General features: G+C 33.3%; 1 protein-coding gene across 1 annotated transcript in view; it reads right to left on the bottom strand.

Annotated features, from left to right (window-relative positions):
• Positions 1–25,944, bottom strand: part of RTTN (rotatin) — a gene marked incomplete at its 5' end in the record, with an annotated part of 96,930 nt that overhangs the window by 21,715 nt on the left and 49,271 nt on the right. Inside the window, 14 exons of the mRNA XM_082479876.1 lie at positions 28–239; positions 1,219–1,356; positions 1,516–1,669; positions 2,691–2,781; positions 3,846–4,044; positions 4,763–4,874; positions 11,282–11,364; positions 13,789–13,978; positions 17,319–17,390; positions 18,727–18,885; positions 19,518–19,625; positions 21,946–22,074; positions 23,884–24,103; positions 25,330–25,484. Of these exons, the coding sequence (XP_082336002.1) occupies positions 28–239; positions 1,219–1,356; positions 1,516–1,669; positions 2,691–2,781; positions 3,846–4,044; positions 4,763–4,874; positions 11,282–11,364; positions 13,789–13,978; positions 17,319–17,390; positions 18,727–18,885; positions 19,518–19,625; positions 21,946–22,074; positions 23,884–24,103; positions 25,330–25,484 (2,022 nt within the window). The remainder of the gene's footprint in view (positions 1–27; positions 240–1,218; positions 1,357–1,515; positions 1,670–2,690; positions 2,782–3,845; positions 4,045–4,762; positions 4,875–11,281; positions 11,365–13,788; positions 13,979–17,318; positions 17,391–18,726; positions 18,886–19,517; positions 19,626–21,945; positions 22,075–23,883; positions 24,104–25,329; positions 25,485–25,944) is intronic.

Below are 25,944 nucleotides of genomic sequence, written 5' to 3'. Positions count from 1 at the left end.
GCAATCACATTGTCAAATTTTAAATACCTGAATAATTAATGCAGTAAGTTGAGTTACTGACACCTGGCATCCTTCAACATGATCCAGAAGAAAGCTAATAGTTGGATTCTCACATATACTCTGTTTATCTTGGAGTTGTCTTCTTCCTTCCTCATTCAAAAGGACAGAAAGAAACTGTAAACTAGCCATATATAAAGCAGGATATGTTGCTGACAGATGAACACAATCATAAATGGTATCTGAAAGGTTAAACAGAAAAATAAAAAATTTTACATGTCGCTCTGAATCAAGTTTAAGTGCTTCAGAACTCAGAAAAACTTATCAGAGAAAGTGTGTGAGCCAAGAAGCGGTTATACCTGTGCACTGCACAAGAAATTCTACAAATTCTATGCATTTGATAAGTCTTTAAAAACCTAAGAAAGAAAAAAAATCTGAGTTTTATAGGCTTGAATGAATTAATTGTTCTGCATTAATTTGACTATAAAACAAAAAAAGCAATTTCCATTTACTAAATTACTCATTTGTTCAACAACTTTCTGAACTCTCCTCACTTTATTCAACAGCTTATGTTTTAATACCAACAGTACCCATCAGTTGCTTTATGTGCAATTGGACTTGGATTCACCAGATGACTTAACGTGCACCTAGCTGAAATCACAAGCTTGAATGGACTATGCTCATACTTCAGTCTTGAAACGTGTCACAGAATCTTGGTGACCTAGAGCCCTGACTAGGCAAGTAACTCATGAAGGGAAAATTAAACAACAAAAAAACCCAAACAAAACCCTGTATAATAATCTTGAATCCCTACAGCTCTTACGTCCCCTCAAAACTTTGCTTCCATTTTAAGTAAGATATTAAAAAAAACCAAACACCACCAAACATATAAGGAATAAAATGCAGTGCTAATGGATCATTTCAGGCTGTAGTCACAGGTGCAATATTTAGTTAAGGTTTACAATGAGAATCACTAACCCATATATGCAAACAAAACTTGTGAATTTATCTGGCAGGTCAAAAGTTAGTCTGATGATGTAAGAAAGAGTTGTAAAAGTCCAATTAAGGGAAAAAGTCAGTCAAGCTCTGGACATATTTGGGTTTCATTCTAGATATGCCACTGGTAATTACTTAATAGCTGCTATACAGAAATGCCCGTTTTCTATTTGTTTATTTATTTTCTTAGTTGCTTGGTTAAAACCATCCAGGAATAGTTATTACCAATTATTGCTGTACAATGATTTGCAAAAGCTGCTGTCACAGCTGGAAAAGATATTTGGCCACTCTTCCACAATAACGTAGCCAGAAGGTTGAAAAAGTCTGCCCATGTTTCATGAAGTACAGATGTTAACTCGGTATCTGCAAAGATAATATAGAAAAAAAAAAAATCAAACAATTTACACATGTGCACAAACCTGGAGAGCTAAGCCTGACAACAACTGTCAATTTAAATAAAGGTGGTATGTAAATGAAGACTTGCCTCTGTCTGTCTATACGGGAAATAAAGTACTTCATTACCTAACCCGTCTTTGGAGCGAACGGCAAGAATCTTGAAGGTATTTCCCAAGAGAGGCTTCAACAGTTCATCCTGGATTACAAGATGAGAGTCCACCAATAAACATGATTTCAGAAGCCTGGACACAGATGACAAGTATTGAAGTAGCAATAACACCTGTTAAATATTTTTTAAAAGATATGAAATAAATCCATACATTTGCACCTTCCACATTTATTTTTTAATGTAAATACATTACCTCAACAGATTCATAACATTTTGAATTAATATACACCACTTAAATGAAATAGTAGGATATAATTTAAAAAGTATTCTCCTAATTTTTACTGTAGAAGATGAATCAGAATTCCTACTCTGGAAACACACATGTGAAACCAATTCTCTTGTGAAAAAGAATAAAGTTCCTTGTGAGAAAATCACGACTCTCGGTATATGTACAGCATCATATTGTCTGGAAGCTCACAAAGGAAAACATAAAAATGGTCATTGATGTTGAAAAATATGTATTTCCTGAAAAGAGAAGCTCAATTTGAAGCTTTAGGAAAAAAATTATTCCTGACATATTTATTTATTTATTCTCACAAGATTTCTGCAGAAACGTTTTCTTAATAACCTGGGTATCTTTCTTCAAAGTAAATCTGAATGCAGAGTAGCAGAAGCTTTAAAATGGTGCTCTGCCATGAACATACACGTTATACATATGGAGTTAAATTTGATACAAAAATATTTCCATTGGCAGTAACCCTATAAGCTTCACGTAAATCAAAATTAGTTGAGAACTATGTAAGTGTCTGCAGGATTGGAGACAAACCAAAGCAGCCAGGTTTGTTGCAGAAATTAAATATGAAATGTGTCAGTAACTGTATCTGGCTTGTACTTCAATACTGTACAAAGAAATTCTATTACATTATTTCTGTAAATGCTAAACTCAATTTGTACTTTTAAAACACAACTGTTTTCGGTTTCAGATTCTAGGTATAGTTCTAACACAGAAATTAATTGTTCTGTGTTGGATATAACACGGTTTATTTTCTCTTAAACCTTGTTGAAAGCACAGAGATTCACATGAATGTAGCCTATAGCAGTGTGTCTGGACTATGTTAATGAATCTAGATTATGCAAAAATAATTAATTTCATAACTTAAAAAAATTAGAAAGTAATAAATGCTTCTCTAACCTGAGCTTTTACATTTTCTATATGATGTGGATGACCCAGTGGAGCTTTCAGTTCCAAGATATATCTCTCAACCAGATTAGCACTTACAAGACTAAAATAAAATAACGTAAATTGGTTAGAAATACACTTAAATAATTAAACATTCTACTAACTTAACATTCCATAGAAGAGAACATTTTAAATAAACAGAGTAAAAATAAATTATGAAGCACTTTCTTAAAATAGTGGGGTTTACCAGTACGTCTAGCATAATGGCAACTATAGCAGCAGCAAGTTGTTTCAAAATAGTTAGACTAACATAAATTTCAATGGCTGTTACTGCACTGGTAAAAATTGTTTGTTTACATGTGATCGCTTATTTTCTTTCCTGTAGAAGAATAAACAGCTCTGTAATAATATAAACTGTATTCAAAGAAGGGGTTCTTTTTTTTTTTGTTAATTGCAGTATGAAGAGCAACTACAACAGCTCTTGAAAACCTTAAAAAGAACTGAACTAATTTTCATGCTTCACTTCAGGACTTCCAAACAATTTCTACAGATGAAAGAATTTGTTACGATGCAAGTGGAAACATGAAATACAATCTGAAGACTATTTTGAGGGGGCTGCTTCTTTAAAAAAGAAACAAAACACTGGGGTCTGTCATACAATACTTTCCCAAATCTCACAAGCATTACTTACTCTCTTTTAGTGTGACAGCCCTTGGCTCATCCTCAAAATATTGCATACAACTCAAAGACGAAAATCATAAAATTAACTGAAATAATCTGCAACTCTGAATACCTGACTATATCCTGCACTGTTCTACTAAAGAAAAATTTAAAAATTATCCCTCAAAAAAGGATGACTAAACAGCCATCTAGCCAAAAACCTAAAACATTACTAGAGGAACACGGTAGTCCTGTAGAAGACAGACACCACAAATTGAATGACCATTGTGACTACCTTTTCTGTGGAAAAAAAAAAAAACAACAACCAATAACAAATAATCCAAGTTCTTTTCTTTTGTTGATTGTATTATTAAAAAAGAAGGCATTTCTGAACACGCAATCAATATATTTAACGGTTTTGGTAAGAAACACTGGTAGATCTCATTTCAAACTTTTCACCTCTATTGCTGCACCTTGCTTGTAGTTCAGCAGTTATTGATCTCATACCTGCTGAGAGCTGTTAGCAAATGTGCTTGTTGAAGAGCAATTCCAGTATCTTCTGGGGTGACAACCAGCAGATTGTGCAGAAGGCTGCAAACAGCTGACAAAAGGGCAGGTGTGACTACAGCACGCTGTTTAGACGGAGTAACAGACATGGGAGAACCATGTTGACTTGGAGATTCTGTTGTGGTTGCTTCACTTTGACCTAGAATGTGTTTAATTAAAAAAAAAAAAAGAAAAAAAAGAAAAAAAACTCATGAAAAGATTAACTAGAGCAGTTACATAAACCAAATTGCTTTTTCTTTTTGGTAAAATGTCTAAGTTGCCTCTACACTTAAAACACTATATTCTGGAACAAGAGAAAATATCCAAGAAATCAATTACAGGAAAAGCGTTATTTAAAATAGTTCTGAAATGAAATGTTCCTTCTACTAGGCACTAATAATCATTAAAGATAAACAGTAAATTTGGAAAGATATAAATTTTCACTTCTTTCCTTAACAGAAAAGTATTTTATATTTGTAGATATCTCTACATACACAATTTTATATATTTTTTTACATAATATACATTTTTATCTTTCTACATATAAAAGAATTATATATACATCTGTGTGCGTGTGTGCGCGCGTGCATGTATGTATATGACAGCTTTACTAAAATTGAATGTTTTGAAAGGGTGACTGGATGACAGGAATAGAACCTTAGCCTTGAGTTCCATTTCAAGCCATATCAACCATTTTCACTTATTTCTGTCAAATGTATTTCACCCTGTTTCATTTTCTTCCGAAACAACCACTAGAAGCATCAGTGGTCATTGTTCCAGCAATATGCAAGCTTTATATGCACGCACAAATACTGGACTATGGGCAGGCTAATACATCGTATTTATCATTATGCACACCAACTCAAAGTTTGACTTACCTTGTGCGATAAGCCGATCAACTACAGTTTCAGGAATAAAACTGGTAGAATTTGTTGGGACTATTGCCTGAAGTTCAGTAACACTCTCCAGTGATGGTGATACAGATCGAATCTAGAAAGACATAAAGGAAACTAGGTGATTCCAGATTTCATAGAGCAGACCTTATATTTTGCTTGAAGGATGGGGTGGGGGGGAGGAGGAGGGAAACAAACCACCAAAACCAACAAACCCCAAAACCCCCAAATGATGTAAAAGTTACAGTTTAAAACCAATTTGATTAAATTTTGCTCACTATATGTGTATATATATAAAAATTATAAACATCCAAGAACTGAAACTATTGAAATATGTGCAATATCAAGAGCCTGAAACGTTTCCGTTAAAAACTGATCAATGCCCATGTTACTGGAAATTCCTCCTCTTCATCCTTCTTTTTCATCCATATAATTGACTCAATCTATGTTTAGAATAAGATAGAAAGGCATTACTGAAGCATTTAAACTCACATTTTTCATGGACTATTTGCTTTACTGAGAACATCAGCACTTGTCCAGGACATGCTCAGATAAAAATATCACAAGTGCATTAGTCATCAGCCAAAGTTGAAGTTCCAGAGTCTTTCCAGCTCTGCATACTTCTGTTAACCTTAGTCCTGTGGTCCTTATATGTATTCTTTTTATGGTGAAGATATGAGATATTTACATGACAGTAGATAATATTACTGTCATACTACCATGCTCCTTCTACCAATTCCACATTCTCTCTCCTATTATTAATTTTGCAAGCTTGCGAAAGTTCTTAACACTCTTGCTTCCCCATTTAAAACCACAAGCTTGAGATCAGTAGACCTAAAGTCTCCAGATTAATAATATGCTTCATGACATGACAAGACCTGTGACCTGTTTCAGAGTACGGCATAAGCTTCTCCCATGTCAGGTCACTTTCTCACTTCTGTTTTTTGTTTACTAGCTGGACAACTCACATCAGATAAATTTCCTTCTAAAGTGTCACTACACAGTGTAAAGAATACAGAACGTTGGGGAATCCAATGAAATCCCAAGACAGCCACAGCTCAAATGGTATTATTAGACAGTGAGCTCTCTAAGGATGACTGAAATATTTCCAAGTCTTTCTATTAGAATATCAGATGGCATATTTTTTTACCTAAGGAAAAGTCAAAAGTGATTTAATTGACAAAAACGGTGGAGGGAAGGGAATCACAGTACTCCCTTCCTAGCTATTTTATCCCTGCAGTTTCCACTGCTTTCCAGGTTTGGCTTTGATTTACTCAGCAGCATTTTGAGCTACAGCAACACTCTACTCTTTTCTCATCCCCTAGAAGGTTTAACCCCACCTGCCACCACTTAGGCTTCTGTCAGCACATCTTTACTTGAGACCAGAGTCCCTGCATGAGCTAAAGGCTGCCACCTCCATGCTGTAACCCCCTTCTCTCCCCCATTTTCCTCTGGTTTCCTACTACTGTCCATCCTACAGTCTTGAATCTTCCTTCTCAGGCATGCTCGGTTGTTCCTCAAAAAAGCCTGAAGGTTACTGTAACACAGAAGACAAGCTACAGTAAGATTTGGGGTGCATGCCTGAAACCTAGGGTTCACATATAGCTTGGGTCACATAAACATTAGGACATGTTTCGCTAAATAATTTTCTTGTTAGCAAAATGCAGTACCAAATAGTACCGACCAACTGAAATTCAAATTCTATTTAGATTATACAAATAAAACCCATATTTGTCAACTGAATTAAAGTATTTAAAGTTTCATGCTTGCTGATTTAAATAATTATTAAAATACATTCTTTATATTAGACGAAATCAATCCATCTTGACACATGGTAAATTCTGTAATATTCATCACTATACTTCAATTCCAATCATACTAATAAATGACAAAAAACATAACTCGTTTTCTTAAAAAGTACAAAACAAAAATGCAACTTGTAAAAGTCCATATGACTCTGCTACAACAAGTAAAGTCCTAAAAGGAATTATTATGCTGAGAGTCATCTTAAAGATATTATTATGAATTTATACAAGCTTTCGCATATTAGTAAATAATATCTTCTACATCACGCAACGATTATTTCTCCATCTTCTAAAACTGTCTAAATACTTGAGCAAAGAAATCAGAATGAGGTCTTAGATATATTTAAAAAAAAAATCAATAAAGGCTTTATCTGGTTAGAAAAGTATCAGCTTCCTGCACTGATGGAACATTTATTGGTAATTGCTTCACAGTGGGACATGAGTTAAACCCAGAAATTTTCTGCTATCTTAACAGAAAACATACAGTAACACAATGAAGTTGTTTCCACAGTGCTCTGTCTTCCAGGAAAGAAAAGACATTACTGCTTTTATAAATCACCTTTGATAAGGGTGAACTGGGCTTCTGAGACATTGTATCTAGTAAAGAATATTTACTACTGCCACCGTATTCTTTCGGGGAGCAAGGAAGCATTCTGTTGCTTAACAGTGAAACAACAGGCTTTGGATGGGGGTTTAATTGCAGAAAATAAAGGGTTGTGTGTGGGGGCAGATGACAACTGCAGATTAGAACTAATATAAAAGAATACAAAAATTGTCTAAGCGGAAGTACAGGAGAAATGTGAGGGTTTTGCTGTTTATCTACTAGATATGAATAAAAGGTCTTTTCTTAACCTCTAGTATAAAAATCCCTCTGGCATTGCTTTAATAGGCTTGCAGTGATTAATTCTATTCAGTTCTCTTTTCAAAGGTTTAAATCACTTAACTGTATAGCACTCTGGTAACCATGGCTCCAGAAAAGAAAGCACACATTTTTATAAAATAGCAAGAAGATTTCACAGAAAAGAATGGCCGTGACTTAAAGCTATCTGGGAAATGTCTGTAGATCTTTAACCTACACCATTTTTAGCTCAAGTTCTTAACCAACTGCTCATTTTGCTAAGCTGTCCTGGGCGCAGAACAGCTCTAATGTATTTATACAGTGTGAAGCAAGTTGGTATCTCCATACTGACTGGTGTTCTCAATCATACGTACTAAACACGAAACAAACATGTTGGTTAAAATAAGGATTTGTTCTCTGTAATGATAACCTGAGTTAATGTTTGAACTATGAATTCTATAAGAGACAAAGATTTTTATTCTTCTCAGAACTGGACTTTTTGCAGTATCCACATTCCAGTTTACAGAAGAATAAAGATAAATTTGTCAAGAATCTGTAACCACTGAGATCTTAAAGACACTAAATACGTATGAGTAGTGCATATGAGTTCATAAGAGTACAGACAATCCAGCTCTACTGCTGTCTTTTACATGACCTTGAATCATTGATTTCATTCCCACATCGCCATTCTTTACTCTATAAAATGGACAAAATTGTACTTATGGCCTCTGCAAGACCTCTGGCAGTCTGGTTTACATACTGAAGTAAAAAAAGAATAATTTCTGTTATTAAGGTACTTGTTTTTAATTTTCTCAATTTTAATTTCTGCAAATTAGGACAAAACAATGTGGAGGGGAAAAAAAGGGTGAAGCCAAAAGATAATTTACAAACTATTTTCACTTAAGATTATATGCACCCTGTGTGAAATCAGCCTTTAAACAGCAGGTAGCTCAATTAAAGTATTGATTACATGAAACCTGAAAACAGAGAAAACTAATAGTGTCTTTTTCTTCTTGTCAAAATTGTTTTACAATATAAAAAAAAAAAAAAATCCAGAAGACCTTTTCTCTTCACAGAAAAGAAATTCCCACAATCCAGTAAAGATACATCGCTTTTGCTTCTGCAAAGTTCTTCAGGATGTGGTTTACTGAAGCAAAAAGCAGTTCCAGCTTGCTAGACTGACATTCATCAAATGAATGGATATGGATATATTTAGAATAACTTTTTTTTTCCCCAATGTTATTAAAATATCAGAGAAGAGCTTCTGATAGAAAAAATTCTACTTGGTCTGATAGCTGGTAACTCTCAATTATTTGTGGCTTTTCTCATCAAATCTGTACCATATACAGACACAAGAAATTTTTCCCTTCAACAAGCCCTGCAGACTCCCTTTATCTGTGATGGGGAAAGCATGCCATCTAGTGGGCTTGGAATACCACATCTTCCTGGTACCATCAATATACAGGGTTTGGAGACAAACTCCTACAAACTTTTGGTAATGACTTCATAAATATATTTCTTTTCCTCATACATCAAAATGGAAAGCTTTGGGCCAGACTTTAGGAACATAAAATGTTCATAACATAAAAGTTATACAGGAATAATTGTAAATGCCTGATTACAGGACAAGTTTGAGTTTTAAAAAGTATTCCCAAACTTTACTATATAGACACTTAATAGTCATTAATTGCCTTCTGAAATACAGTTTGCACTTAGCCTCAGTTCCCTTCCTCTGTCCTTCTTCTCTTAATTAATACTGGCATTAGAACATCAGACCTCTGCATCTTTCCTTCCAGCTTGGAAATCTACCATCTGTCACATCAGCACTGGTATTTTTTTAAAGATAAGAAACTTAGTTAATAAAAAGGAGTTTACAGCTCCTAAAAATATCCATGAAGGACAAACGGAAATTAAATTAACTTCTATAAATGTCAAAGTTTTTCTGTGAAATCTTCATATGTATCAGGGGAAGAAGGAAAACAAAACAAAAATCAAACTTGAACAAAATTGTCTTTACATTAGCTGTAAGAGCATAGTCTCAGCAAATATGACGTCTACATCTGGAAGACTGATACAAACGAGCGTATCTTTGAGAGTATTACATTGTGTTTTCCTCTTTAAATAACTATGTTGAACTATGATGCTACTTTACACATATAAATAAAAATACAATAATTTGATCTAGTAGATTGCAAATTTTTTGCCTTTTTCTTTTTTTAAGCTACTGAAGCTGAAGCAATTTCATATAATGAACTCTTCAACTCTTCATAAGAACTCAAGCACAACTTTAAGTAGATTAGACACCCAACTCTGATAAGAATTGCTGAAATATAACTTTTGCCTCAAGTAACATGAACACAAAAAAGATTAAATTTGTTCAACTTTTACTCCTATAAGAAATTGGCACTCAATTTATTTAGTAAAAAGCAATTTGGAAACAATTGCTTTTAATCAATGTGAAATTCTTATGTAAATAGTTTATTAAGCAGTATTCATGCTAGCATCTACTTCCTGATTTACATGCACTTTCATTTATTTTAGTTTCAAATATTCAAATTTGAATATTTGTGTTTAAAATAACTGTAAGGGTTTGGGGGGGCTTTGTTTTGTTTTAGATAAATTAAAATCAAATTCATTAATAAAATTTCTGAAAAAGAGAAATTTTAGCTGAAAACTGGAGTATACCTTTTCCTCAATTATTAAAAACATGCCAGATAACAGTACCAGTACTAGACAGCAATACATTTATAATAGAGAGTAAAAACAGTAAGGAAAAATTATAATTGTGAAATATATAGAGACAAAATTTCAATACTATCTTTTCAACGGTTTTATTTTTATCATGATCCACAGCAAAACTAGGCATAACAATTGTAGCCAATAAAATAAGACAGTATCTTGTCGTGCTTCATCGGTCTTTGTCACATCAGCACATCTATTTAACAGAAAAGAAACTTCTGAGGTATGGTATTATCGCTTTCATACTACATTAGATGTTTATTCATAAATCAAAAATTTTTTAAGACAATATAAAACTATAAAAATGGATTTCAGTGCAACATATCAGAGTTTTCTTGGAGTTACACTTCAGTCTTTGAAAACATATTATTTTTATCAGATAATTAATGAATGTTATAAAAGCTTCCTTCACAGCCTGATCTGATATTGCAAAGCTATTCTGGAACTGGAAGAATGTATTTCAATTTCTCTTCCTTTGCATTTGCCATCTTGAAAGACAGCATATGTTTACAGCCTTTCATTGCAGTAATCATCCTAGCCAGAAACAAATTTTTCGAGCGGCCACCTGCTTTCTTATATTTTTCTTGTCTATTTTGGGTCTCACAAACACTTGTGCCACTTTTATATTTTATAAAAGCTTTTTCAGAATCCAGAGTTTGTTATGACACAGAATAAAATTTTAACCCAATGTACTTCTGTGGCTTTGATAAATCCAGTTCTGTAGCTGTCTAGTGTAAATATAGGACGGTTTGGATAAAAACAGCAGTAGTGACAACTAGAGATGAAGATAACTGCATTTTGTCAATAAAGTCAATTACAAAGTAATCTCTAGAGAATGTCTTGCTGTGAGAAGCAACAGAATTCAGCACTGCCTTACGCATTTAACTAGTCAAGGTAAGTTATTTTATTTATTTTTGCTTAGGTAAATAAGCATAACAGTTTTATTTAGAATATTAAAGCTACTTCAGAGTAAATGTCTATTTAGTTTCAGCTTTTTAATTTTCTGTTTAATTTCAGTTTTGTTGTGGAGGGTTTTTTCAGCATTGTAAGAGTGCTAATTCTCTTCAAAGAATTTAATGAACAACTTCATATTTAAATTAAATAGATTACTCTGCAAATTACCACAGTTTCGGATGTTGACTGAGAATGTGAAGTTCGGCTTTGACTGGAAGGAGCCTTCCAAAGATTAAGAGAATCATCAAAATCTGTAGGAAAAACAAAAAATAATAAAAATCAAAATTGACAAAACAAAAAAAGTTTTCTTTTTCATTACTACAGGATCAGCAGAGAGCATAACAAGCTTTTCAAAGGATTGTTTCAGTGAAACAGAAAAGTAGCCAACCACAGTTATCCTTCTGAAGATCTCAGAATACAAGTTTTGGCACATTGTGTCTATGAATTCTTATCCAGCAAATCCCTTGAATAAACAGAAAGTAAATAAATACAATTTTCAGCTGCAACATAAAATAATCTGGAAAAAGCTAGACTTAGCTCAAACTGAGTAGCATAGGCTTTAGTATTTTGAAATAGTTCAGATTTATTTTTATTTAAAATGTAATAGATAAAAGTATTGAAGATACTGGGGTCTCACAGCACAAACTTAATGAACAGATGCCCTCATCTTCAAAAAACTTCAAATTCACATTTTAAAAGAAGTAGTTTCAAAAGAACACATATTCATAAATATAGTGAAGGCAGAATTACTTTGTAAATCTGTTTCAGAATAAAATGTGCCCAAAATTTTATAGCACAAACCTGTCAGTAATAGGTTTTGAGACTTTCATGTATAGAGAAAAGAAAACAACAAAGAATAAAGCACTAGATTACACAGATTCTGAGTGCAAAATCCACAAAAGTAGAGGTCCTATACATATCTTAGCTAATTACTAAACTGAGACAACCAATTTTATTTTTCACATAACTTTGCAGATGAGTTCTTTTTATATTCCTGAAAAATGCAAGGAAAAAATGACAAAAACATTTTCAGGAAGATAAACCAAAGTGAGATCTTCTGTTAAGATATGACAATGGACCTATTAAAAAAGCAGAAACAGGTCATTATAGATAAATAACACAATTCTGAACATATGAATGAAGGACAAGCTTTTCAAGCACTATAGTTTTAGAGACAAAGCAAATATTGTCCTGTCCTCCTTTTTTTAAATAAACAAAAATTTTGGGTTTTGTTCCTGAAATATCGTAGACGATTCTTCCCCCATATTTCAAAAACGCTGGAAAAGCATTTTTTTGGCTTTACTTTTCAATGACCTGATAAAACGTATCTCAGCTGCTCACTGAAAAGTTCTACAGTCCTGGAGTTTGAGTTCTCTTAGACATGATATTGCATCAGCTAACAGAACTACAAAGAAGCACAAGAGGACTATGGGAGGAGTGCAATGTGTTGGACTGAAAAAAATACACTTATAGTTCAATAAAGGAGCCAGAGAAGAAACTGATGATTTTTATAACTGGAATTTTGTATACTGCTGAGGTACTTCTCTGATAACTCAGTGAGTTAACCAAGAATATTTCTTTTCCTTGGGTCTGTCGAAGTCATAACTTCATAGGGGAAACAGCATTCCTCTTCTGTTCATGCTTCTGCAACATAAGTTTAACAGAAGCAGACCTACAAGAACTGTTTACATCTGTAGCCTTAGAAGACAAAAATACAGAAATGCAGGCACAGAAAAAAAGACACCAAAAAGAATGAACTTATTAATTTTCCCTCCCTTGAGCAATTTTTACTAATTGAGCTATCAGAAGAATTTCCTAGTTTTCTAAACTTAAGTTCATAATACATGTTTGGACAAGAATGTGGGTTCCCACTATGCGTCACAGTAAGACTTAGAAATACTGCTCAGAAAATGGTAAGTCAACAGAAAAGTTAGATCTGAGATACTACAAGGGTATATATACAGGTTAAAAAAAATAAATCAACCCAATCTGAGTATTAAATTTGATCAGTCTATGAATTTAATTGTATCTGTCTTAGAATGCAGCTAACTTGAGCACATTAGAGTCCACTTTGTACCTTTGAAAGCGAACACATCAAGAAACAGAAGTATGAGTCCTAGACACAGTTCATATATTTCTTTTTCCTGAGCTTTCATTGTATTGATCTGTCATAAAATCACAACTCTGAGGGTGGTGAGACACTGGAACAGGTTGCCCAGAGAAGTTGTGGAGGTCCCACCCCTGGAAGTGTTCAAGGCTATGTTGGATGGGGCTTTGAGCAACCTGGTTGAGTGGAAGGTGTCCCTGCCCATCGCAGGGGGGTTGGAACTAGATGATCTTCAGGATCCCTTCCAACTGTAATCATTCTATGATTCTAACTGTAAAAAGTATTTTACCCCCAGTATTTTGCGAGACAACGTATTGCAGAACCAATTGCATCTTTTCCATTTGTTACTTTTTGAAGATGCAAAATAACAGCTCAGAGTTAAACTACTGACTTATCTATTCTGAGATCCTTAGAGCAATATTTTGACTTAACAACATACTAAAGTTCATGGTTTATAGGTTCAATTTCAGTTCCATTTTTAGTAAGAATTACTCAAGGTAAGTCACTCAAAACTAGAAGTTATTTAAGCAGGTTTAAAATACTACAAGATTACATTAACATCACTTACCAGTTATACCACCTTTTTCTATGAGGTTCTCTTCCTTGGAAGAATTCAAATCAAACATATAACATCCTAGGTAACAGTGTTTCACCATCTGATTCACATGTTCATAGAATTGGCAATGATGCAAAAGGGCCTTAAGTGCAGGTTTTCCTGTCTGAGAGAGGCCAGATTCTTCATCATGTACACAGGGACCCTTAAGACATGAAATTCATAAAGGTCACTTCTTTAAAGGAACCTTTTACATAAGATAAACTGTCAAAAAAACACAAATTAAGCCTAATAGTGGCTGGTTTACAGACTGTAACTAACAGACTCCAAAAATCAAATGTAGACTTTATTAAGGCTGAGCTAACTCATAATATTTTACAAAAACTATAATGACTTGGCAAAATAGAAGTAGCTGTTTAGCTTCCGAAAATTTGTTAACAGCTAAGTAGAAAGTCACAGAAAGCTATAACTGGATGGTTTTAATACAGTGTATATATCATGAGACTGCACAATTTTCATTTCTCATTTAATTCTACTCATAGATATCCGCCAATGCAAAAGTTTTCTTTAGAAAAAGAGCACACTCATACTAAGATAAGAGTATATCTTGAAAAGGTCATCCTGTTCTAAAGTATACAGCCATTATACTACATGTATCCATGTCAATCTACTATGATAAAAGATTTATTTAGAAAACAAGACATAAAAAGAAAGAAATTCTCTTTGAAGAATGGTTTTCAGTCATTTCTTCTTAAATACTGACTTCAGGGAAAACTTTCTGAAGAAGTGGATTTACACCTGAAAAGAAAGCCTTCATAGTCTTATTTCAAACAAACAGTTTGATTTGACTGCCTTTCTTGCAGTATTTCTCCAGTGTTTTCTATGGTAACAGAAGAAAACAAGAAGTTTTATTAAGCTACAACATAACCTGTTATAGAGTGACCATAAAAACTGGAAGTGTTAATTGGCAAAAGAACCCAAACCAATTACATTCTGCAAGGCAGTTTTAGGAGGCATATTGCAGTACTTCAAAAAGAAACTTGTTAAAATTATGGAAAGAAAATTTGTCAGTGCTAATTAGAAACTTTCTTTGGTACTCAGGAAAGAGCAGAGGTAGATCCACTGCACGTACATAATTTGAAAATCACTACTTGTCCCCAAGAGGCTCTAGATCTCCCCCAACCCCTCCACTTACACTGAATATGAGCTTATGTTCCAAGAAAACAAAACAAAACAAAAACCAGATCACGTAGAAGCAGTAGAACTATTTTGTGTTACAGGGTCAGTTATAACCAGAGTTTTGGATGGCTACTGCTCATTCTTTTCGGTTTTTGTAATACATAAACAGACTATTTTCACTATTTGCCTTTTATGCCAACTAACAGAGAATGAGATATCACAAAGTTTGTAGAATGTAGTGTTTCATGTAAACTGTTTATGACGAATTATAAAACTGTACTCGTACCCTGTCAGCAATACACACTTAGACTGTATCAACTATGACAAACGCATACTTTGGAAATTTTGTTAAATTTAGTCAAAATTTTACTATCCAGAACTGTCTTTGCCAGTTACTTTATTGTACAACAGGGGCCCTGAAAGAGTTACACATCAATTAGATTCATAAAGTGCTCTCACTTCAGCAATCTTCATACAACACAGTATGTTGCAGTCTTAGAATACTTTACGCAGGTTGACTCATAACAAAAAAATTCCTAAGCATATCAGTTAGATAACAGCAGCACTATAGATATTCTCATGAAGATATTGGCCCACAAACTCGATTAATGGCCTTTCCTTTTCCAGTCAGCCTACAAGTTCTATTAACAGCCTTTTCCAGCCCTATTTGCCTAAGGGATGAAATGATAATGTTCTACTTTGGCTATGGTACATTGTTTCTACTATTCATCCTCATCCTTTGCATTTCATTGCATTAAGGCCAACAGACAAACCATCTTATGTATTTTTAAGTAACTCTGAAATATAAAATTTGATCCTGGTGGTACTTTACAATTTTAATTGTTGTTTGTATTTTCAACAGTTTTAATTTACCAGTTACCATAAACTGTTGTTTGATAGTATCTTTCAGCATGAACACTAATTAAGTGATAAGCAATTCCCATTAAATTGCACTTGTTAATAAGAATTGCATTGACTCAAAGCATCTATTAATTGCACTGGAATTCATCCAGAATTCTACAACTGGATTCAATTTTTGTCACCTCACCATAGTTGTTGAAATGTTTGAAAAAAAGACTAAAAAGCAACTTTTAACAGAGTTTCTATCAACAAGTTATAATGGCTGCCCCTTGTAAATCCCCCACTGTTATAAATAGTAATTCTTTAAATCCAGATTGATAAAATATAAGTAATAAGCAATAAGACTGAAACAAGGGCCAGATTGATAAGATTACTTGAACATCTTCCTTTACGATGAGTTGTAAAAGAAAGATAAGACATACTGTAAAACGTATCTCTTTAAGAAATCGTATAATTGATTTTGGGTGCAGCTGAATCATAGATAACTTATCCTAGTAAAATAGGAGGAATGCCTTTCAGCACTAACTTCATCTTTTGCAGAAAGGAATAGATAAAGCAGGCTATGGTTGCATCTGCAAATTTCTTCAAAAAAGAACATACGCTGTTCTCATATAGGTACGATCTCACATACTTGAAGGAGCAAGATGGGACAGAAGGAACAGGTTTCAAGGCCACAAACATTTGAAAAACAAGGAACTAAGATCCAAAGATTTTTATGTACAATGAACCAGACTTGCTGAAACTAACATGAGGTGACTGACTCAAGATCAGAAGTGGAAAATCTCCAGGGGATCTTACCAGTTTGCATAAATATCTGATGAGAGAAAGTAAAGAGAGAGAGACTCTACTCATTGGTATCCAGTGACAGGAAAAAAGGCAATGAGCAAAAAATTGAAATACAGCAAATTCTATTTAAACTTATGAAGAAACTTTTTCCCTGTGAGGGTAGTCAAATATTAGAACAAGTTGCCCAGAGAGGTTATGGAGTTTCCATCCTCAGAGAGGTTATGTTTCTAAGAAGCATTTAAATTGACTTAAGCAACAGGCTACTTCATCTTTCCTTGGAAAAGGTTGTTTCTCATCACTTACATACTTCTTTCAAAACATTTTATAAACATCATATTCTCAGAATTTCTCCTTCCTCATACCCCTCAAATTATGTTGCATTCCAAGTGTGGGTAAAATAAATGACCAATTTCTCTCCTAAAACTTTAATGATACTATGTAAGTAAGCAAGTTTCCTCAGAGCCCAAAGATAATACATTCATGAAATGCAACATTCATGAAATGCAACATATATACAAACTAACTTTAGTTCTTTTCTTGAGCTTGCTGGAAGTTTGAAGGAAGTTTGTCTATTCATATATTTCTCTTTCAAAAATGTCACTTTAGATGCCAATTTTTTAAAATTTGTATCTTATAGGTATCCTAACATAAGCTTTTATATCAAATAACACTTCTCTATGACACTATGACCTTTCTCATCAAATGTAATAGTCACTCACTTGCCAAATACAATCTTTCACATCTTCTGTAGGAATTGGAATCACAAGGAGATTTTGCAGAATAAAAGCAGCCTGAAAGAAATCAAAGCATCAATATTGCCATCTAGCCATCATAGTTCAAAAAAACCCACATCAGATTGAACAGCACAGTCTACATATTATTCCATTGCTTTAGACGTATGTTGAAACACAAAAAATTTTCATGTTCACATTGGAAAAAATAAAATTAGAAGGACATAACCTAAAACCCCTCAAACTTCACCTATGACGTCATTAGGGCATGGCACAAGAGAAAGTCGGTAAGAAAAAAAAAACAAAGTAGAGATGGAATATAAATCCCTCGGAAACAAATTTATTTTTTATAAAATACTTTCATCACTGTTCCAGTACAGTCAATCCTATTGAATAAGCATTACATAACAAGAAGTATTGGAAAAAATCCCTGAGCAGGAAAACCTAGGTAACTGTTTACGATCCTTCACTCTACTGTCCTTTTTTTTTATTATTTATTACAAAATAACTGGAACAATGTGGGGGACACATTGGGACACACAAATGCATATGTTCCAGATAATTTCCTTTCCAAATACATGGCATATGTGTTTTTTTAATTTATATTATACACATTCCACATGCATATGTGGTGGATTGAAACCACGTTTTTACATTTTGTCAATCTTTTGTCAATAATTTGACTTAAGAGACTACTAAAATGATCTGGAAGTTAAATAAAACAATGAAGCACACATTCTCAAAAGCATTTTGCACAAATAAATACAAAATAATATTCTGGAATACGTAATTAGTTGAGCAACAGAGCTGGGAAGACACTAACCCACTATTTGTCACAGTTCTTTCTTAGTCATTGGAAAACAAGAAAACCTTACAACTAGAGTTGACAGAAAGTTGCAAAAAATGTGTACACAGTTTAAATATAGTATTATACAATCCTATGTGCTGTTCTACCAAACTTTCAGTTTAGTGCCCAAGCAAATTAGATTACTTCATGTCTTCAATGAAGAAATATTTACTATAAATGAGGTGATGAGTTCATACCAAAGTGTTCATAAATGGAACAAAACAGCCATTAAAATCTGGGATAAGTTGTTATGCTTTCGCATCCTATTTGTTTGCCTGAGTAAGTGTTAGCAGTTTTTATTATTTCACTTATATTGTTTAGATAATTTCTGCTTTTGCACTAGTCATCTGATTTGTTGCTTCTTGAGGAATTCTAAATAAGAAGTTCAACATTTATTTTAATTAGGTAGTATTTAACTTACAAAGGAGTAGAGGTTGTGAAGAATCAGAGAATAGATGTATAGAATAAAAATAAAAAAAAAAATTCTCCTTAATGAAAAAAAAAAACAACTTGACAATATAAAACAGCAGAAGGACATAAGAAACATACCTCCCTGCGTACCATGCTACATTCCGATTGGTCCAGAAGAATGTTTATCACTGTTCCCCACAGCCCTCCTGAAATGTTCTGGCAACTTTCTGCTAAAGCAATACATCCTATTTCGAGAGATGTAAGAGCTGATCCTATTCCAAGTGCTGTAAATCTGACCTAGTACATACAAACACAACACAAAGTGATGTTTCTTAAAGTAATTAGCAACACATTTTTTAAATTATTAAGTTGTATCAACTGAATCTGGAGCTTAAGGGAATTCATTTAAAAAATAACAATCTCTTCCTATATTTCTCTGGCCCTATACTTGTAATCACAACTATGTGTATATAAAAATGACAGAATTAATAAAATAGTATTTTTAAGTATTCAAAAATCTAAGATAATCTTCAATATTCTTCACATTTTACCACTTAAAAATAGTTCCATTTTGCAAACTCATATAATTCAACAGATTTGCATCAAAGACATTTGATCTAAATTTACAGTTCATGTAAATGTTTCTGCTTTGCAGCTAAGTAACAGCAATGTCAATGAAAACTGCCTATGAATCATGATCATGAGTGACTAATGAAAGCACCGAAGACAGAATACGTAGGTAAGGATTTCTCAGAAGATGTTTATGTGGAAACATTCTCCCTAACTTTATTGTTACTGTTATTTATAGTCAGTAACAGTTTAAATAATGTAAAACAGTAGTTTCAATACTAAATAAATTAATGAAACAAAAATTTTGCAAATACTTAAGGGTCAAAATAAGACACCAACTTAACATTGCATTAACTAACCTCAGGGTCTCTATCTACCCATAAAGGAACCAGCCATGCCAGACCTAGCTGAGAAGCAACTTGTTCTTCACTGTTATCATAAGGCAAAGACCAAAGAGATATCCAATCCTGATTAGGAAATAGAAAATAAATCAATAAATTATTTTACAACTCTTTCAATGCTGTGCCATTCTACCAACAGCCTGAGCTACCAATTACATACTAGAGCACTTTAAATGCACACAACACTGATATTCCAGGAAAAAAGATTTTGATTCTGTCTCTATAAACACACATTTAACCTGCTGACTTCACCTGCTGAACAAAATTAAGTTTGTGTCCCCTTATTCATAGAATTAGGATAGCACTGCTAAAGAGAGATTAAATATTTTATTTGAAATACTGGGATAATTACTTCCATTCAAAATTTACTGATTACATTTTTTATTTTTGATTACTAGCGTTCTTTCTCTCTTATAATATACATGTGCAGAAAATTACCAAATAAGAATATGCAATTATTTTTTTGATCGCAATTTGTTCTTTTTCTTCATGCACCTGCCACGTGATTAAATAAAGTCACGCAGACTACCACATACTATTTAGCTGGATTCCATGAAATCATAGCTGACTTTGCAAATTCACTTCATTACTTCAGGTTCAAAAAACATACCTGCAAAATGCTCTGTTTAACCATGGCACTGCTCAAACAATGCATTGAGTTCAAAATGAACCATGGTACCTAAAATTTTATGTATGTCTTCTGACCATCTCAGTCCTGTACGTTTTCACACAATAGATGACTGATGTTTCATTTGAAGCAGCATATTTTGCATGGATCTTCTCAATACACACAATATTAATTAGAAAAAGCACAGTATTTTACAATCTTTGAATTTGGGGAGGGAGGGCATTAACATACAAAATGAAATGCAAAACATAGGTCAGCAAAGCAAGACTAATGAAATGATACCATATCAAACAAGCAAAACATTGCAGCAATTTTATTACACCCTAAGTATATGCTCTATTTCTCATGTACTCCAACAAACATCCGTAGGAAACTTCTGTCCATCAGTATGATCTACAGGATCTTATGTCTGCCTTAACAAGGAGGTTCTTCTAATAATCTAGAACCTTACTGGTTCATTATACTGCTAATGACCAAAAAATAACTTGCTTTAACTAGTTTTAATTTCAAGGCATTAGACTGTGAGTTTTAAGTTAGCATTAATTATATTCATTTTTTTTTAATCATAGTTATCCAGTGTACCTCTTGTATAACACTACTTGCACAGAGGAAGAAGGTTAATTTTGTATTTTTCTTTCCACAAGATTTGACACTAAATCACATAAGTAACACCTCAGATTTAAAATTTCTTTGAGATTAAAAATTATTAGTATTGTCTAGACAGTAACACTGTTATAAACCCAGGTTATGATTTATAGCCATAAAAAAATGCCATCAATCATTATGCTACTATACATGCTATTCTAAGAGACTGCTATTTGTTATTTAAAAAAAAAAAGAGTCCACTCCTTCATCCACGCATTTATGATCTAATTCTTTGGAGGCTGCAGTCTTCCTGCAGTGTACTTATTATACTCTGTCCCCCTGCAATTTTAATAAACTTTGTCGGCACTTCTTACCTTGAAAGAGTACAGAACTGAAGCAATAGACATCTGGAATTTGGAGAAGCAGGTGTACTGCTATTTCCAGTTACATATGTACTTGATCATATTGAAAGGTATTCATTTGTGGCTATCACAGATATTAACAAGAGTGGATATTAATTCTCCAAAATTATTACACTAAACTGTTGAATTTGCTTTAAGTGCTTCAGGATGAAGGCCATTTTTTCTAAACTCTCAAAAATTTAGCTCTCAAAATACACACATGACACAAAGCACAAATTTTGCTAATAAGTAAAGTGAGACATAATTCATGTACTACATTATAAGTGAGACAATAATTCATGTACACATATGTATACACGCACTTGAAAGAATACACACATGTATGTGTAAACATATGATAAAGAGCCTGTTATCTATACAACGGTGAAGAAATAATGCTGTTATAAATCCTTAAATTTATTCATCCTACATAAAATCCTGATTTCTCAGTTTTTTATAAAATGAAAATTATACTTTATTCTGATAAAAGGTCTTTCTAAATCCACTGAATTAGCTGCAGAACATTTTCAGTAAGGTTAGAACTGAATCTTCAGCTTTCTTGTATACTACGCTCTATTCTATTAATTTATCTAACATTGTACACCAAATCAGATTACCTGATATTTTTTTTTTTTCATTTTTACTATCTGCTGCACTATAAGACATTTTCCCCCACCACATATGAAAATCCATCATTTAACTTTAGCAATTAAAATAAACTTGTGCATAGCCCCCAGAAATGGTAAGATAACGACCACTGTAATGCACTCACCATATCCTTGGCTTGGGCCATCATTTCATGAGATAAATGAAGCAAGCAAAGAACTGTGCTTTTCGTAACACCTTTTCCCATGAAGGACATAGCGTTTCCTCCCCATTCAACATAAAACGATGAGATAACCTAGAGATGGGAGTACAAGTTCATGGTAGCTTTACTGTAAACAGCATCCAGGTAGAGTACAAACTGTCCTACACGCTACTAAATCATATCTTAAACTCATGAAAAGATGACAGTTTTAGCTGAATTTTAAGAATGTATTTATTTATGAGTCATTTGGTCATGCAATCGTTTCCTATACGGTTAAACCTCTGAAGTTCAATGTTTTTTATTCACTTCTTCAAATGAAGAATGCAGAGGAGCTTAATAACAACCACAATATTGAACAGAAACCTGACAGTTTGTTTTTGATGGAAACAGTTCATTTATTGTACCCAGTTTTTTATGCTATGTTTGGAATTAAAAATACAATTTCTTTTCAGAATTCTGTGTTCAAGAAAAAGGGTCATTTATGTCTTTATTCCAATTCAAATCACAATAAATCAGCTTTACATATCAAATTCTAATGAACATAAATAAAGGTCACTGGATCATAACTGTCTCTGATCAAATATCTAACAACACATGTTAAAATAAAAAGTATGCTGCTTTCAACAGAATATGCCAAAAAATATTTTTTAAAAAGTTATAATCTTAAGACTTACACTTCTAGATATATTTTTCTCCCCAAAGCATGGCGATTTAAACCTCTCCGATTTTGCTTCTGTTCTTTCTTGCAGTGTCTCATTCTACAGCAATACCTTTCAAACACCCTTTCTCCCCTCCCCCCAAAAGAAGTCTACATTTACTTTCATATTTAGGCAGTGTAAAACTGCATAATTCTTCTGTACTTAGAGCTTATGTATCACCAGTTGATTTCATTCCGTAACTTTTATTATGATTACATCCAGTAATAATCTTTCTTTCACATGACAACACCTATAGCCTTGGTGCCATTTTTAGTCTAGATTTCAAACTGCAGAACCCATCTAATCAAATTGCTCTAAAATATTTATTTCTACTCAAGAAATTTTGTCAGGTTAAGACTTCCCCCTAAAAGACTATTTCACTTTTTCATCACAAATATGGTTATCATCTGTATAGAAATTTTCCTGACACTTATCTGGTTGCCATTCATATCATTCAGAATCACAAATAAATTAAAGCTACTTTAAGACTTTTTCAAGCTTCTACCAATGCAACAAATTTTACTTGAAACTAAAAAGGAAACTTCTAAATGTACCTACCTTACTGAATACTTCTGAAACAATCAGAAATCCAGATCTATGCTTTTTCTACAGTTTTAAGATGACTGGAGTTTTCAAAAGATGCAATTTTAGGAGCAAAAACCAATTGCCTATCACACCCATGGACTTAGCAAATAAACAAGAACACTCAAAACAAATGAAATTTTGGCTTCCCAACAACTGCAGCATCTTGAAGTACCTCTTTTCTGCTTTCTCGGTATTAATAATGTGTGTAACAAGTTCCTGTTCCACCAGGCCCCCTTTCACAGATGGATTTTGCCTGTGGGAGAACATCCTGGATTTCTTCTCTTTGAGTTTCAGTTATTAAAAAAAAACAAAACAAAACAAAAAAACCAACCAGACATCTATTTTTCATCTTGCTTAAACTATAACCACTTTACATTATCTCTTAAATAGGGGCCAAAAGCACACACAATACAACCTATCATCGTAAGTATAGATACACATCACTCAATCTAGTCTCCACATTTTTGCTATTTACTTAGCACAAAAAAGCATCTTTCCCACACCTATTCCTAGTGATGATATTCACTAAAAGTACCTCCTAAAAGTTATAGTGTCATTAGTTACACAGTTCTTTACAAGCATTCAAACCAAAAGCTAAGTTATATTATAAGCTACTTACCTCAAGAAGACCTGCTAAATATTTCTTACAAATTGTGACAGGTTCAACTGCAGCAGAGTAGGTACTCCAGTCTGGAAGTGCAGTAACATGAACCATTCCTCGTAATGTTCTCTCCAGTGAAGGAAGTCCGTAAAAATGTGGCGCATCTGTTAGCCTTAAGCATTGCAGCAGCTTCAGAGCCAGCTCAGTTCTGAAAGAGCCAGCAAGTTCCAAGCCCTCTCTGGTTTAATTGTAAAAAGAAAAAAAAAAAAAAAAAAAAAAAAATCAACTGTCAACATGAAGCTATTATAATGAATTATTTTACAAGAGGCCAATGCCTCATTCTTCTTACTATTAGTCTATGAGTCTCAGCATCTCAATTAGTTACTATTGCCCTATGTACAGAATAATGTAGAATGAAATTTCACATTTCTAGCTTCACCCACGTTCTGAAAGCATAATATTGCATCTGATTATAGCAGGGCTGCTTAACCAAAATAGGACAAATTAGATATAACTCTGATTATTAAGGAGCATGTTAAATAAAGAGCGAGAGATTGAAGATGATGGATAACAACAGGAAGAGCTGCAAAGCTTAGTAGCTACACTTATGTTTGGTCTGGTTCAAGGGACAAGTTTAAAAGTATTTCCTGCAAAATATCATCAATCTAGAATTCAGGTAGACAGAAAATAAAGCAGGGTGAGATATAAATTAGCAGGGTTTTCTATAATTCTCCCTTTCTCACCTGTCAAAATTTTTAGAAAATGTATAACTGTGTGAGAAGAATGAAGAAGGCAACATTTTGAAACTATCTTTACAAACAGTTATGTTGTGGCACTTAAACAAATGTTATGTTAAGCTGCAATTTTAGTATCTCTTGGAATACACTTGGACAGAGAGATTTAGTGTGCGAAGATGTTGTATGAGAAACTAGGAGGAAAAAAAACTGATAGAAATTCATTTCTGGGTTTGCTTGATTGACAGAAAAAGGTTGAGACTTCATGCTGGAAGTAGCTGTCCTAAATAATTGCTAATGTGCACTGATATACTGTATTAGGCCCAAAAGTAGTTAAATGAAAATAAACAGTTGTCAATATTTCAAATATTTCAATGTTTTACTTTGCTATAAATAAATGCTGAAATCAAAAAAGTTATCATTTGCTCGTGCAAATTTCCAGCAGTGAAAAAGAAACAGCCTGTCTTCTCCCTGCAATCACTTTAATTATCTTTTGCTGAAAAAGGGACCACTAGTACATACTCTTCCAAGTTTTCCAGCTATTTCCTAATTTACTGTGAAAAGACCTATCTAATGTTGATTTTCACTTCAAGAGGACTATACTCCATTTTTACAGTATAAAATGCTTGAGTCATGATGTAATTCTACTCAAATTTTGACTGAGATACAGCAGCAGTAGATATTATGATCCCCCCTCAGAATTACACGGGCAGGTCCATTTACGCTGTACCTGTCAGTCACTGACACGGAACAAAATAACAATGTGTTAAAAAGACGAATGAGTTCTTTATCCAGTTGCTGCCTGACAGCAGTCTGTACTTCATCTATTTCTTCCTGCACTTGGGATTCTGATCGCACCAGGAGGCCCAAAAGGGATTTTGGCTTCTAAAAGAAAAGAATAAAAATACAGGCACATAATGCATTGTTTAAATCCTATTTTAATATCCACACTAAAGCCATTTTTCTGTTGAGAGCTTGCAAATCACACACATTATAAATCACAAATTCCATGATCATACTACTAAGAAGTATTTCTGATAAAGGCACAGTAAAAAATTCCTATAATTATGAATAACTTGAATCTACTAAACATCATAAAAGAATCTACTGTTAAGGCCTTTAAAATCCCCTGGCGTTAAGCCATGATATAGTGTATTTTGAAGTATGAAAGAAAAATTGAAGTTATATACAGCAACAACCTGCATTAAAAAAAAGTAGATCACAAAACCAGAAAAAGACATAGTAGAAATACCAGTTCAAGATGTATCTTGCATGTCTCAGTTGCTTGAAAGGCTTAAAATTATTTTATATAAAGATTTTCTATTAATATATTGAATGGGCTATA

Source organism: Vanellus vanellus (assembly GCF_965231255.1).
Source record: "Vanellus vanellus genome assembly, chromosome: 2".
NCBI lineage: Eukaryota > Metazoa > Chordata > Aves > Charadriiformes > Charadriidae > Vanellus > Vanellus vanellus.
Note: the sequence above shows the minus strand (reverse complement) of the source record. Positions and strands in the feature narration are given on the sequence as shown.